The sequence below is a fragment of the Ziziphus jujuba genome, chromosome 5 (genome assembly GCF_031755915.1).
Source record: "Ziziphus jujuba cultivar Dongzao chromosome 5, ASM3175591v1".
Classification (NCBI taxonomy): Eukaryota; Viridiplantae; Streptophyta; class Magnoliopsida; order Rosales; family Rhamnaceae; genus Ziziphus; species Ziziphus jujuba.
In genome coordinates this window covers 3,812,607-3,827,851 of record NC_083383.1, presented here as the reverse complement: position 1 = coordinate 3,827,851, position 15,245 = coordinate 3,812,607, and the positions used below count along the sequence as shown (strand labels likewise).

Sequence of the window (15,245 nt, the reverse complement as noted above, 5' to 3'; positions counted from 1 at the left end):
CAAAAGACTAAGCTTTATCTAATACTATTTCGCTATCTATTTTCTATATACTTCCACTTGTTATAAATATTCGATAACTATCAGGCTTTCAACCACCAAAAAAAAAAAAAATTAAATAAAAAAAAAAAATGAGAAGGAAGAATTTATAAAGTTGCCTAGATTTTTGTATTTGTGAAAATGGCAAAATCAGATGAGGTAGTATCAAGAACGTTTATTTCACTCCCGCTTCATATCTTCTTGCTTCTGACTCCTTTGCTTTCGGAGGCTTCTTCAATACTGTCTCTTCCCGGGTTCCAGGGCTCACTTCCTTTTCAACTCGAAACTGGGTATGTAATTAGAGTTTGATATATTGTTCAAATTTTGTAATTCTTTGTAATTATAATCTGGTACTGCATTAAATATATTTAAAGGAAGTGAATATATATGTATAAGGTATGTGGGTGTGGGTGAGACAGAGGATGTGCAGCTCTTCTACTACTTTGTTAAGTCCGAGAGGAATCCTCAAAAGGACCCTCTCTTGCTTTGGCTCACCGGTGGCCCTGGCTGCTCTGCCTGGAGCGGTCTTGTTTTCGAAATTGGTAGTTAACACTAACCATATTCTCCAATCTCAAATCTTGTTTTTATTTATCCTACTATTTACTTCAAGTGTGTACAGTATTCAGTGATCAGTGATTAATTGGGTTCATTAATTTGTAGGCCCTCTGAATTTTAATGTAGAACAGTACAATGGAAGCCTACCTACGTTAATTATAAATTCCCACTCGTGGACAAAGGTGATAATTAAGTTTAAATAAACATTTTTATTTATTATTTAATAAGCAACATAAAAAAAAAGAAAAAAAGAAGCACTCTTAATAAAAAGCTATGTGACGAGTGTAGGTGTCCAACATAATATTCTTAGATTTACCGGTTGGCACTGGATTTTCCTACGCCAGAACCTCCCAGGCTTCTAAATCCAGCGACCTCAAACAAATGCACCATGCTCTCCAATTCTTAAGGAAGGTAGTCAAAGCTATCGATCTACTCATTGAATATATTATTCATAATTTTATGCAACTCGTTTTAAGTTATCAAATTTAAGACGTTACTCATGATTATGATATGAACACCCATCATATACACGTGTATATTTGTTTATCTATAATTCCGTGAGTAGTAGGTAAATGTGGTTGTGGAAAAGTAGCTCCATTTCTATCTCTATCATGTATTAGTCAATACATCTATTCCTATCAAATTTGTCTTTGCTTAGGGTCTGTCAACGAAGGAATAAATCCAAGACTGAATCCACCAAATATGACATATATATATATATATATATGTACTGAATGATTGCTCATAATTAATAATTCTATTTTAGGTTATCGTCTTTATAATGGTCTTGATTTTCTAAATCTAGCGGCTCATTTTTCAATTGCTTTTTTGTAGTGGTTGATTCAACATCCAGAATTTATTTCAAATCCATTTTATGTTGCTGGAGATTCATATTCCGGCATTACTGTTCCTGTACTTGGTCAATTGATCTCAGAAGGTAAGAAAATAAGAATAAATGATAGTTAAAATATGCATAGAATACAGCAAATTAATTTCTACTGATAACAAAATAAGTAGGTACAAATTGAGGCACATGTACGTCTCAAAATTCCATCACAATTAATTCTTAGGTCTTGTGGCCATGCAGGAAATGATGAAGGCATCAAACCATTGATAAATCTTCAGGTTTATGGTTGAATTTATTTTTTTCCCCTCTTTGCTTAAAAATATTGAATTCCTTCATTTTAACAATTTTATGAAATTTTGAAGATAATACATCACCATTTATACTTGTAAATTGTAAATTGATATGTACCACTAGCAGCAATTTCGGGCCCACTACATGACCGTTAGTTTCTCTTCTGACAGAAAGGTAGAACCGGGGTTTGGGTAATAACGAATCTATCATAAGGGTACTTGAGTAAAAGACGACGTTGACGAATGACGATGATACATGTGACATGTGCATCTAGCTAATAATAGCAGTTGTTCTTCTATATTAATTAAACATATACTTAAATGGTTATAGGGATATTTACTTGGAAACCCAGTGACACATAATTCAGAAACCAACTTCAAAATTCCATATGCTCATGGAATGGGACTCATTTCTGACGAACTCTACCAAGTGAGTTCCATCTCTTTATTATAGTTATCATGCACCAGAAAAAAAAAAAAAAGGAAATTTATAATTAAGTTGATCTAATTAAATAAATATTTTGTTCAGTCGCTGCAGGAAAATTGCGGAGGAGAGTATCAAGATGTAGATCCCAGCAATACAGTGTGTTTGAATGATGTTAAGGCTTATGATGACGTAAATCGCAAACCTTATTAATTATCCATATATATATATATATGTTATTTGGGTCTTTCTGATATGTAAAAATCTTGATCAGTGTGTTTCAGGATTAAATCCAGCCCATATTTTGGAACCTTTGTGCGCTTTTGCTTCTCCAAAGCCACAAAAGACGGTGGGTATTGAAAGAAAATCCAGATCTCTCTCCGAGAATATTCAAGTGCTCCACTTTTCAGAATCCGAAGTTCCCGCTCTGACCTGTCGTGTAAATCCGCTTGCTTGCTCCATGCATATAAATATAGCTATGAAATCTTAAGCCATGAAACAATGCATTCAGTTTTTTATTTTACATCAATTGTGAGGTCGATATTGCAAAAAGTTTGTAACTGAGACTCCTGAGTGGTTTACTGTTTGTGCTTGTAGTCATATGGATATTTGCTATGTGGTTATTGGGCCAATGATCCTAACGTCCGCAAAGTCCTTGGCATACAAGCGGTACGTATTAAAATGAGACTCCAAAGGTGTTTGATGAAATGACAAACGAGAGAAAAAAACTGACCTTGTTTTTGTGCAGGGAAGTATAGGGGAGTGGAAGCGATGCAACTATTTTTTGCCTTATGAGAAAGACGTAGACAGCAGTGTTGGGTATCATGCAATCCTGAGTGCTAAGGGCTATCGTTCTTTAATATACAGGTGACATTTTGGTTAGTTATGTGTCTATGCTATGGGAATTGGGATGGTTGGCTCCGATCTTATGATTTTTATTTTATTTTATTTATTGGTTGTATAAACAGTGGTGATCATGACATGGGGGTGCCATTCTTAGCAACTCAAGCATGGATAAGATCATTGAACTATTCGATTGTTGATGACTGGAGGCCGTGGGTTGTCCATGGCCAAGTTGGTGGGTAAGTGACATGAAATATTTAAATGTCTACTTTGGTTATATGCTGTTATACTAACTTTGGCTTTGGTATGAAAAAGTTACACGAGGACTTACTCAAATCGGATGACATTTGCAACTATAAAAGTAAGATATTAAATACTTTATTTCTTTTGTTAGTAGAAATAGTTATTACGTATAGAGATAAATGCAACCATGCATGCAACTAAGTGGTAGAAGAATATTAAAACTTTTTGACTCATTTTGAAATGTTCATGCAGGGAGCAGGGCACACAGCTCCAGAATACAAACGTAAAGAATCTCTTGCCATGTTACAAAGGTGGCTTGATTCTGAACCTCTGTAAAATCCTCTGTGTCTCCACGAATCTGACAGGAATGGTCACTGAAAAACTTGTTTAGTTATAAATGGTTTTAGGCCTCACTACACAAGCAAGTTGATGTAATAATACATATATGTATGTCTATATTATTGAGAAACAAATTTAATTTTAGACTCGTTCAACACTAATCGGGGATTTTTATCAAAATTAACATATATATATATATATATATTTCAAGGTGGGTCTAGTTGAATTCAATCAATTTCACTCATGTTCTATAACAAATCTTAGAAAAACTTAGGTCTAAAATAATAACATTTGTTTGCCAATAACATTAATAGAAAATCTTGGGACTATTTCATTAGTAATGATACATGCATCACCACAAAGTTTTAGAATATAGGTGTCCAATGCAATTCAATATCATGAAATCTCTCAACATATGTAAAACTTGATGTAGAGAAATTTTTAAAATTTTTTTGTCTTTTGCTTGGTTTTAACCACAGATCTTATCTAAAATTAATATCTCAAATTAAGGAAACACTTGATTACAGTTGACCAAACCCGGAAACAAATGTACACAAAATCAATGCTTATGGTTAGGTAGAAGATGATAAGGATGCTGAATAAACTTAAGGGCTTAGTTAATCCCTTAACCATATCTATAGTTGCACTCAGTGATGGAATTAGCTTCCTCAGCTTTGGGCGTCACAATCTAAAGGAAAACCAATTATATATATAGACATATAGATGTATGTATTTATTCATTTATAATATATAAGAATTCACAATATAAAATGAATAATAGTCTATTATAATAAAAAAAGACAAAAAGAATAATAGTCTATTATAATAAAAAAGGACAAAAAGATTTAAATAAAATTTAATTATCAAGCAAAAAATATGATAAAAAACTTGGCGCAAAAAAAAAACTTTTAATTCTAGATAAGTTTGTTATATTTTAACTAATAATAATATTTTTAAAAAATTATGTAATTATTGAAGAAAAATTGTTTATAAATAAATTTAATTTTTAGACTAATTATTAGGTGAATATATATTTTTTTGGTAACATCTATGAAGGTATGTAATCATATAAAATAAATGTTAAGCTAAAATTTAAAAAAAGAAAATAAATAAAACAGTAAATCTAATGCTAAAACATACCTTAATTTATCACTTTATTTTTAAAAAAAAAGTACATAAAATTACAAATTGAGTTTATAATATATAAACTAAATTCTTTCTATTTTTAACAAAAATAACGAATATTTTGATTGGAAGCTTTTAAAGTTGCAATTGATTATAGAAAAGTTTATTTGATATCCTATTGATGGGGGCCCAAATTTTTATTTTCGTTAACCTTTAATAGATTACATAAGAAACTTGCAAAGGAAAGTTAAAAGAAAATGGGAGGATGTGCCTCTTAAGCTTTAGTTCCATTACTGGTTGCACTTTTGTCCTTGAATTCTTTTCTTTGACACCTTGATCTTTAAATTTTAATTTTTAATGCATTTTAGTTTCTAAACTATTATTTATTTATTTTTTAGTAGTTTTGAGATGTCTAGTGTACTTGATGCAAAATGCTAAAATCTTATAAGGTTGTTTAATTTTATAATTTTGTTATTTTTTATTAAAATAAATATATTGTATGTCTCAAACATGCTAAAAATTAATTAGATTAAAAACTAGTTTAAAGACTAAAATTGTTACAATAAATATTTATATGTTTCAAAACTTCTAAAAATTAATTTAAGAATCACAACATACTAAAATATGAAGTTTAAGGATTAAAATGCCGAGGAAAAAAGTTCAAAAACTAAACTACAAATATATATACAATTCAAAAAACTAACAGTGCCAATTCCCCTAAACTTAATTTTGAAGATATAACAACATGTAATTAAGTATATTAGTATTCGTAATTTATTAAATTTAACATATCACATGTGTTTTGGAAGGAAAAAAAAAAAAAAAAAAAACTTATCACATTTGTCAATGTAAATAAAACGGTTAACTTTATTAACTAGTTATGCAATATATGCCTCTTACCCATGGTTGATTCCTAAAAGTACTTTATTTAATACACCTATTTGTCCCTATTTCGCATTATTAGAGCATTTTCAAAGGATTTTTTATTTTTTTATAAATTTTTTATTTTAAAAAGTCAATCTCTAAAAATAAGCTCCAACTTATTCTGTATTTTAAATTTTTAAAATACAGAAATATACTCTTTATATATATTATTATATTAATATTATTTAATGTTTATCAAATTTTAAATTTATTATATTATATTAATATATTTTAATTACTATTTATTGTCAAAAAACGAAAAACAAAAAAGAAGGAAATATACATAATAATTAATAAATATTCATTGATAAAATAAAAAAAAAATGTGATATAAAAAGCATCGGAGAAGTTTTAAAAGTTTCACGTTTTATGTTTAAAGATGCTTTTTATTATCAGATGATTTTTATTTAAAAAAATCCTTGGGATGCTAATTGCATAGACCTGTTACCCATGATTGTTTCTTAAGTCTCTTTATTCAATACAACTAGTTGTCCCTACTCCGCATTATTAGGGCTCAGTAACTACATTGCACTAATAATGGTGCCTTTATCGCTATCAATAGAGAAAGTCATTGTTAAGATTTAATATAAGGGGTGACTTATTAATTTTTTTTCCCTTTTGAAATCAACTTTAACTATGCAAGATAATGTTATTAATTAAAGTTAAGAATACACCTACTTCGTAGAGGAAGATGGTGAATTATATATATATATATATATAATACAATACATTAATTTCGTTTTACAGTTAGAAAGTGACAGTAATAAACCTTTCCTTTTAAATATACATATAATCAACCCAATACATTAATCTAAAAGAATGTAAAAGAAAAGACAAAAATATTGTATATATACTTTTATTTTTTTATTTTTTTTAACGAATAGGATAATTATTTGAAAAAATAATGGCTAAGGCTATCCCATAGAAACATATTTTATACTAATACTATATACATATTACATTAATAAATAAACTATATAATGATATTTTTAATATTGTTAGTATAGTATTTTTCTATTTGATTTTTTAAATTAATGTATTAATTAATAATAAATGATTTACTAATATTAATTGATGATAAATATATTTTTAATATGTGTCAAATACAAATATATGATCAATAAATTATAAAGATGTATATAAATATTTTTTGAGGATATATAATATAATAAAATTATTAATACTATATATATATATATACCCATATATTTTAATTTAAGTTGGGTGGGTTATTGCCCTCGGGTAGCTGCGTCTCTGCAGAAGAGATAAGACATTGCTGCAATTAATAAATTAATTTGCAATAAATATATTACTATATTACAAAATCTGAGAACTAAAACGTTCTTAATTCTTATAAATATTAAATGTAGTAGTTGGAACTATAAATTTTCTTCTCAATGGATTGGAACTAGTTAATAATTAATATAAAATCTCAATGAAATGACAGAGCAAGTGAAATGGTCTCGGCAAACTTCTAGTACTCCACCAAAACGCATGAGGCTAAGCAGTAGAAAATTATAAAAACGCAAATAGCATAAAAAACTTTGATTCTTACAAAACATATGGAAGCAGATTGTCATCGGGTCCACAAACAAATCGACAAAAGATCACGTCTGTCACCACTGATTGATATATATATATATATATATTCTCAGGGAAGGTTTGCTTCAATTAATCTTTAATTTCTATCCATCAAGAGGCTTGGTTTGGAATTTGCGGAACCATATATAAAATATGCATATCCAGTTCTTATCCAACATCTCTCAGGCCTGCTAGTTCCTAATCAAAAAACCCTAATAAAGTCTTTTTGATTTCTTTCCAAAGACGACCAAAATGCCAATACCAGAACCGGTGTCAAAGCTATCCATTTCATCGCCAGTTCGTATATTTTTAATTGTAATTCCTCTTCTTTTAGAGGTTTCCTCAGTAGTGTCTGGTGCAAAACTTCTGAAGTTTCTTCCGGGCTTCCAGGGACCTCTTCCTTTTCAACTTGAAACAGGGTTACATATCCTTCAATACTCTTTAAATCGTACATATAATTTGTCCTAAAATAATTAATTAACGCAGTTATTTTGAATTATATCAGGTATGTGGGTGTGGATGAGGCAGAGGATGTGCAGCTTTTTTACTACTTTGTCAGGTCGGAGAGGAATCCCGATAAGGACCCTCTCTTGCTTTGGCTCACTGGGGGTCCTGGATGCTCTGCCTGGAGTGGTCTTGTTTTTGAAATTGGTAACACAATCAGTATAATGAAAATTGTATTTTTATTTAACTCCAAATTTGTAAATATTTATTATGTTCATTAATTTATGTAGGTCCTCTAAATTATAAGGTAGAGCAGTATAATGGAAGCCTACCTACGTTGTTCTTAAATCCCCACTCATGGACAAAGGTGATACTTTATCCTTTTTTTTTTTCCTACAATTTATAAATATTATTGAAAAAAAATAAAGATGATAATAATAATTAAAAAAAAACAAGTTCTTTGAAGTTGTTTTATGAAGTATAGGTGTCCAATATAATATTTCTAGACTCACCGGTTGGCACTGGATTTTCCTACGGCAAAACCACAGAGGCTTTTCGGTCCAGTGACCTGAGCCAAACACATCATGCCCACCTATTCTTAAGGAAGGTAACAAAGTTGTGCACCTTTTCAAACTTTGACACTTGTTTTTAAGTTAATTATTCTGTTTAATTTATTGATTTTGTAGATGAAGTTTCTCTATGATTTGCTTATACGTAATGTAGTTTTAGTAAATTATCATCATCTTCTTTGAATGGTTTAAAATTCCTCAGCATTACTGTTCAATTGCTTCTTGCAGTGGTTGATTGATCATCCAGAATTCATTTCAAATCCATTCTATGTGGCTGGGGACTCATACTCTGGCATTACTGTCCCTGTTCTTACTCAACAAATCGATAAAGGTAAGGACAATTAAAAAAAAAAAAAAAAGAAGAAAGAAGACCCTACATGGATTGATTAGCATAATATGTTGGTTCTGTTTTCATTGAGACCAACTTAAAAGCATTGCGATTTTTGCTATGCTGAGCATCTCCAATGGCATGCCACTTGGGCATTGTCATTGCCAAAATATGACATTTATCTTCCATTTGGCATCTCCAATGGGGATTTTAAACTTTGCAATTGGGAAAATTTGATACTGGACTCCACTTTCATTGATATTATTTTGTTTTTGATTGGTAAAAAGTAATTCAAAAGTAGATCCTATTGCTATTTAATTTGAATTTAAAATTTAGTATATGACTATTTTATAGTACTTACCATTGATGATAAAATTTAATATGAAATTGGCATATACAATCAGAGAGCTTTTACCAATGTCAAATTATAAAAATGGCGATGCTAAAATGGTATTTACCATTGGATAAATTACTATATTATCTTATGAAAGAAATACATTTTAGAATCTTATTAGTTCTATGTTCACTCTGTTCAAACTACTTTCTAAGTGAAAATTTTTAGCGAGAAGCAGTACAAGTATATTGATTACACATTAAAGTGGATGTGACTCACATTTATAGATTCTCAGGTATTCTGTATCCTATGTAGGAAACGAAGAAGGCATTAAACCATTGATAAATCTTCAGGGGTACTTAATTGGAAACCCAGTAACAGGTTCTGATGGCAACTTTGCAATTCCATTTGCTCACGGCATGGGACTCATTTCTGACGAACTCTATCAGGTCATAATAAATTTCCATATCTCTTAATCAAAGTCATGACTAGGCATCCAAGGAAAAAAAAAAAAAACGCAGCCAATTATCTGATCAATCTGTTTATGCTCAATTTTGTTCAGTCGTTGAAGGAAAATTGCCGAGGAGAGTATATAGATATAGATCCCAGCAATGCAGCGTGTTTGAAAGATGTTGAGGCTTATGATAATGTAAACGCCTACTATACATTAATTTTTTTTTATTATTTTTTTTTTGGGTTTTGCAATAAATATATTAAACTTGTGGTAAATCTCATATACTGGTAGTGTACGGACGGACTGTATGAAAACTATATTTTGGAACCTTTGTGCAAGTTTGCTTCCCCAAAGCCACAAAAAATGGTTGGCACTGAAAGAAGATCAAGAACTCTGTATATGAAGTCTCATCAAGAAGAGTTGCTTATTTCAGAATCCGAAATTCCAGCTCTGGGCTGTCGTGTAAGTCCCCAGTCTCATTAGTATATATTATGAATAGTCTTGCCTTGGTTCTTATTTCCAAAGATGATTAAAATAAAATCGTTGGGTGGTGGTTTACTGTGTTTTTTGAATAGTCATATGGATATATGCTTTCTCGTTATTGGGCCAATGATCCAAACGTCCGCACAGCCCTTGGCATAAAGCCGGTACGTAAAATATGACACTCCAAGTGTTTGATGAAATGACAGCTAAGGAAAAGGAGCTTTGACATGGTCTTTTTGTGGTGCAGGGAAGTATAGGGGAGTGGCAGCGATGCAACTATGATTTGCCATACGACGAGAACGTTCATAACAGTGTCGAGTATCACGCAATTCTCAGTAATAAAGGCTACCGCTCTTTAATATACAGGTCAAATGTTTAATTTATAATTTATCTCTCTGTTTCTTTTTTCAATTATTGAGAGTGAGATTCAAACTTTTAACCTTTGCTAGATGAAACATCTTATGATTTTTATTTTATTTTTTTCAAATATAAACAGTGGAGATCATGACTTGATTGTTCCATTTCTGTCAACTCAAGCATGGATAAGATCTTTGAACTATTCAATTGTTGATGACTGGAGGCCATGGGTTGTCAATGGCCAAGTTGGTGGGTAAGTACTACTTATGGAAGCAAATTAATATCAATAAAGTATATATATTTAGGAAGAATTACAAAAATTATCTTAGGCTTATGTTTTTTGCATCCTAGCATATATATTATATTCTGTTATTATTATTATTATTGTTATTTTCAATTAGTTCTTGAGTAGCATTATCATTATTTAAAAAATCAAGTAATTAAAAAACAGAGTAAGACATATATATATATCTATATATCAGAATTGCAGTTTTTTTATATTTATGTTTATAGTACATATTTTATGTTGAAGCAACCAAAACTAAAACTTTGATTTTTGGCATGGGAAGTTACACGAGGACTTATTCAAATCGAATGACATTTGCTACTGTCAAAGTAAGATTATATTATATATGTATACATTTGATTAAATTATTAGAAGAATATTTTGTTAAAATATGGCTAAAATAACAGGGAGGAGGACACACAGCTCCAGAATACAAACCTGAAGAATGTTTTGCTATGTTCCAAAGGTGGATAGATTTTGAAGCTGTGTAAAAATCTCTCCTTCCATAAGTCGATTGGATGCAGAATATGAACAGATTCTTTATGCATTAACTGTCGTGTATAATGATTCCAGTTAATTTGCGCCCCCCACCTCTTTTTTTTTTTAATAATTTAATAATCTTTTTGTATAAATTATTTGTCATTTATAAAAAAGTAGACAATAATAGAAGAGGGTATTGGAGCAATTATGGAACCTCTTTTCCTCGACTCATTCTCCTCATCTTTAACAAATTTAGTAACAGTTTCTATATATATCGCTCAATAAATTATTGATAATTTTACCACGCGATGTTTAGGTAGGGAGTAAATCTAACCACTATTTTAATAATTTTCCACGTGTCTTATTTGGTTAAAAAAAACTGATGTGCTGCGACTGCCCAACTACAATGTGCCGCGTGTCTTAAGTTTTGTCTTTTTTAAGCCTTGATAAGCTTCTTTCAGTGTTTTCCAACTTCTTTTGCTTCCTCCTCCTTCAATTCTACCTCTCCAAACACCATTGCACGTATCATAACACTCCATCAAGCTTGTGTCTATGAATTTAGAGTCACAAACAACAATGCATATTCAGAACTAAGTTAGAACATATTTTTCTTTTTTCAGTAAATATTAAGAACTAATTTTAAGTTGGAACATATTTTTCTTTGTTCAGTAAATATTAAGAACTAATTTAAGTTAGGAACATCTTTGTAAGAGAAAGCGAGTTACTGAAATTAAAATCCATGACGGGGCAACAAGCTTCAGTTTCCAATCTTGTCTTTCTTCTTCTTCTTCTTCTTCTTGTTTCAATGGGTTGCATACAGATTGCAGCGTCTCAAGTCGTTGGTTTAGTTTCTTCCTGGATTCCAGGACGTCTTCCTTTTCATCTTGAAACGGGTTACATTGACATGGGTGAGTGCGAGGAGGTGCAGCTTTTCTACCACTTTGTCAAGCCTGAGAGAAATCCTCAAAGAGATCCTCTGTTGCTTTGGCTAACTGGTGTCTGGCCTTGTCATTGAAATAGGTAAAGTAGACACATTTTACTTAAAAGAAATTGATTGTCAAATGTATATAATTAGTAAGGTGATGGTGACTTAGGAAATACCAATTAATTTTTTCAACTTTTTATAGATTTAAATCCTAGCTTTATCTTAGGATTAATGCAGGTCCATTGAAATATAAGGTAGAGCCGTACAATGGGTGCCTCCCCACAGTAGTTTTCAATCCATTCTCCTGGTCAAAGATGAATGTTTCTCTTTCCAATATAAAATTGAGATACAATTCTATTGAAGAAAAGTGCGTTTTTGTGTCCCTGAATCAGTAGCATTGTTATGAATGGAGGAATGGTAATGGAGTTGCATGTATCCAACATAATATTTGTAGATTCGCCATTAGGTACTGGTTTTTCTTATGCAAGGACTACCATGGCATCTCAATCGGGAGATCTCAAACAAGTCAACCATCTCCTCCAATTCTTTAGAAAGGTATGCTCCCATCTCCTCCAATTCTTTAGAAAGGTATGCTCTATTCACTAACTTATAGTGTTTAAAAATTCTGATGGACAGTTTTTATTTCCTCAATCATAAGTTTCAGGTTTTTGAATATTAGCTATAACAGTTCCTGATGCTGCATTTTGTAGCTTGAAAATTAAAGCCACCTATGCACATGATTTCAATAATGCATTTTTACTTGACAGTCATATGTAATCACATATTCTTGTTCATCCCAGCTCCTTTTCTCAACGGACCATTACTTATATTTTTAGTGAATTAGAACTTTTTATTTATATTTATTTATTTCTATTGTTACTAATGGTACTTGTAGTGGTTGATTGATCATCCAGAATTTATCTCGAGACTAGTCTACATAGCAGGGGATTCTTACTCTGGCATTACTATTCCTGTTCTTGTCCAGCAGATCTCCAATGGTATACAAATAATAACATAACATGTATATCAAAATGAATAGAGCAAAGAAAACTTAGGGAATATTGCATCTAACTAATTCTTTACTTTCTGGTCTTGATGAATTTCACTTCGGATATTAGTAATTTACCACTTCAACCATATATGCGGCCCCACAAGAAACCTAGAGCAGAGGAATATCAGATGAAAGCAAGACAACGGTTGAAGTATGTGATGTTAATAACCATTCTCTTGTTTGTGGCCATGCAGAGAACGAAGGCAGCATCCTACCAACTATAAACCTTCAGGTCATACTTATGGATCAATCTTCATTTTATTCAGTCGTTGGAGATAAGTTGTGCAGGAGAATATAATAACATAGATCCAAGCAATGCAGAGTGTCTCCAAGCTTATGACAAGGTAGGCAACCATAATGAATTATGAACCCTCATCCTGTTCTTTTGTTACTTGCTTCCTTCTAAATGTGTAATTATTGCATTAAAATTCCCATGTCCAGTGCATATCGGGAACTGATAGAGCATATGTTTTAGAGCCTTAGTGCAGTTTTGGTTCCCCGAAGCCACAAGATGGTAGTAGTGAAAGAAGGTCACTCAATGAGAAATCTCTTTTTGATTCTGAATCACTACCCACACTGGGCTGTCGTGTAAGCTGAGAAAGATCAGTACATACCAGTTGTAAATTTAAAATATCAAATTCGGGACCACTCTCTAGGTTCCTTGAAGTTCAAATATCATAACTCACCATTCATTCATTTTCTGTATGACATAGGAATATGAGCTGTCGGGCCAATGATCCTGATGTTCGCCAAGCGCTTCATATAAGAAAGGTATATATGTGTGTATATATATATATATATATATATGAGATAGGAAGAATAGAATATTTTGGAGTACTAATTACTAAAACAAAAGGCATTTGGTGCAGGGAAGTGTAGAACAATGGCTGCAATGCAATTTCGGATTACCTTATCAGAAAGAGGTTCATAGCGGCTACCATTACGATGTCAACCTTGGTACCAAACACTATCGCTCTTTAATATACAGGTTCGTCTCTGTATTCCATATTTGCTAGAAATTTAGATTATTTTTATTGCCCAACTTCCTATGATCGGTTGTCTTCTGTGGTCCACTTTTTCCTTCACAGTGGAGATCATGACATGAATATAACGTTCTTAGGGACGCAAAGCATGGATAAGATCTTTGAATTACTCCATTGCTGACGCTTGAAGGCCATAGATTGTCCAAGGGCAAGTTGCAGGGTAACTACAATATCATAATCATATGTCAGTTGTATATTTTGGTATCAGGAAGATGGTTTAATTTTGGTGTATACCGAATAGGCTGAGCCTTTGAATGATTATTTAATTTTGGTGTATAGGTACACAGACTTATTCCAATAGGATGACATTTGCAACTGTCAAGGCAAGAAAGTTTTTCTATTACATAGCGATTCAAGTTTAACTGGAAGTCATGTTGTTACTTATTTGTTTATTTATTGTTTTGTTGGGTTATATATACAATATATGTGCAGGAGGCAGGGCACACAGCTCCTCAGTACAAGCCTGAAGAGTGTTTTGGAATGTTATAAAAGTTGGATAGATTATGAACCTCTCTAATCAATCATCTCCACCTCTTCTGCTTCAGTCTGGACATGCATGCCTTTTTCTTAAAAAAGAAACTCCTTTAACCAGATATCGTAATTCAGTGGTGTTGTAATTTTTATTTTTATTTTTTTAATTCTGGCATAAAAGAATTCTAAAAACAAAACCAATAAACTTTAGTGGTCCAACAAATATCTACTATATTATTCTCATGAAAACCAAATATTTAATGCCCACGTGAGGATATGTGCTAGAATAATGAATCAAATATGACCATGTAGAACATATGAGGTGTTTTTTTTTTTAATACATGTTTTTGTGAACCATGCCCAATCTTTGATGCAAAAATAAATAAATAAAAAATGAAAAAGAATGAAAATAAGAAAGAGGGACTTTTGTACGTAAAACTTGATGTTTATAAACGATCGGACGAATTAGGCTCTGTTTATATTCATTTTGTCTTACTTCGAAAAAAGAAAATAAAATAAAATTTCACTTTGTCATTTTCGATTGAAATGAAAAAGCTTACTTTGACCACAAATTTAAAATTCCAATTAAATAAATGGAAGATGCACATTTATAACCAAAAAGAATTATTCTTTTTTGTTTTTTAATTTAAGTTATTTTTTTAGTTTTTTATTTTATTGATTTTTCAAAGCTCTACCTACCACATGGTTCAAATAATTACCAGAAAAAAAAAAAAAAAAAAAACCAACTCGTTCAAATAGAAAGGACAAAAAAAGAAAAAAGCGATAATCTTGTTTAAGTAAGCTGGGACCCAC

At 31.2% G+C, this 15,245-nt stretch overlaps 2 protein-coding genes and 1 pseudogene across 4 annotated transcripts; all 3 read left to right on the top strand.

Moving 5' to 3' along the window:
- LOC107433679 (serine carboxypeptidase-like 7) lies at positions 1-3,738 on the top strand. Its single transcript, XM_016044996.4, has 14 exons — positions 1-326; positions 433-578; positions 697-773; positions 880-1,002; positions 1,426-1,528; positions 1,679-1,716; positions 2,060-2,158; positions 2,258-2,344; positions 2,427-2,591; positions 2,750-2,821; positions 2,901-3,019; positions 3,121-3,234; positions 3,311-3,356; positions 3,491-3,738. The coding sequence occupies exons 1-14, from the start codon at positions 178-180 to the stop codon at positions 3,572-3,574; spliced, it is 1,422 nt and encodes a 473-aa protein (XP_015900482.3). The 5' UTR covers positions 1-177; the 3' UTR covers positions 3,575-3,738.
- A 3,472-nt stretch (positions 3,739-7,210) lies between these two features.
- LOC132799219 (serine carboxypeptidase-like 2) lies at positions 7,211-11,147 on the top strand. 3 transcript variants are annotated; one of them, XM_060817039.1, is made up of 13 exons: positions 7,211-7,522; positions 7,713-7,858; positions 7,942-8,018; positions 8,158-8,258; positions 8,449-8,551; positions 9,198-9,331; positions 9,445-9,531; positions 9,628-9,798; positions 9,912-9,983; positions 10,067-10,185; positions 10,316-10,429; positions 10,746-10,791; positions 10,870-11,147. In XM_060817039.1, exons 3-13 carry the CDS (start codon positions 8,009-8,011, stop codon positions 10,951-10,953), a joined length of 1,041 nt encoding a protein of 346 aa, XP_060673022.1. In that variant the 5' UTR covers positions 7,211-7,522; positions 7,713-7,858; positions 7,942-8,008; the 3' UTR covers positions 10,954-11,147. The 3 variants fall into 3 exon arrangements, with proteins under 3 accessions (XP_060673022.1, XP_024930289.1, XP_015884882.1); XM_016029396.4 differs by having other exon boundaries at positions 7,213-7,626; positions 8,136-8,258; XM_025074521.3 differs by lacking the exon at positions 10,746-10,791 and having other exon boundaries at positions 7,212-7,626; positions 8,136-8,258.
- Positions 11,148-11,291: 144 nt separating this feature from the next.
- LOC112489120 (serine carboxypeptidase-like 18) lies at positions 11,292-14,686 on the top strand (annotated as a pseudogene).
- The last annotated feature ends 559 nt before the right edge of the window (positions 14,687-15,245 follow it).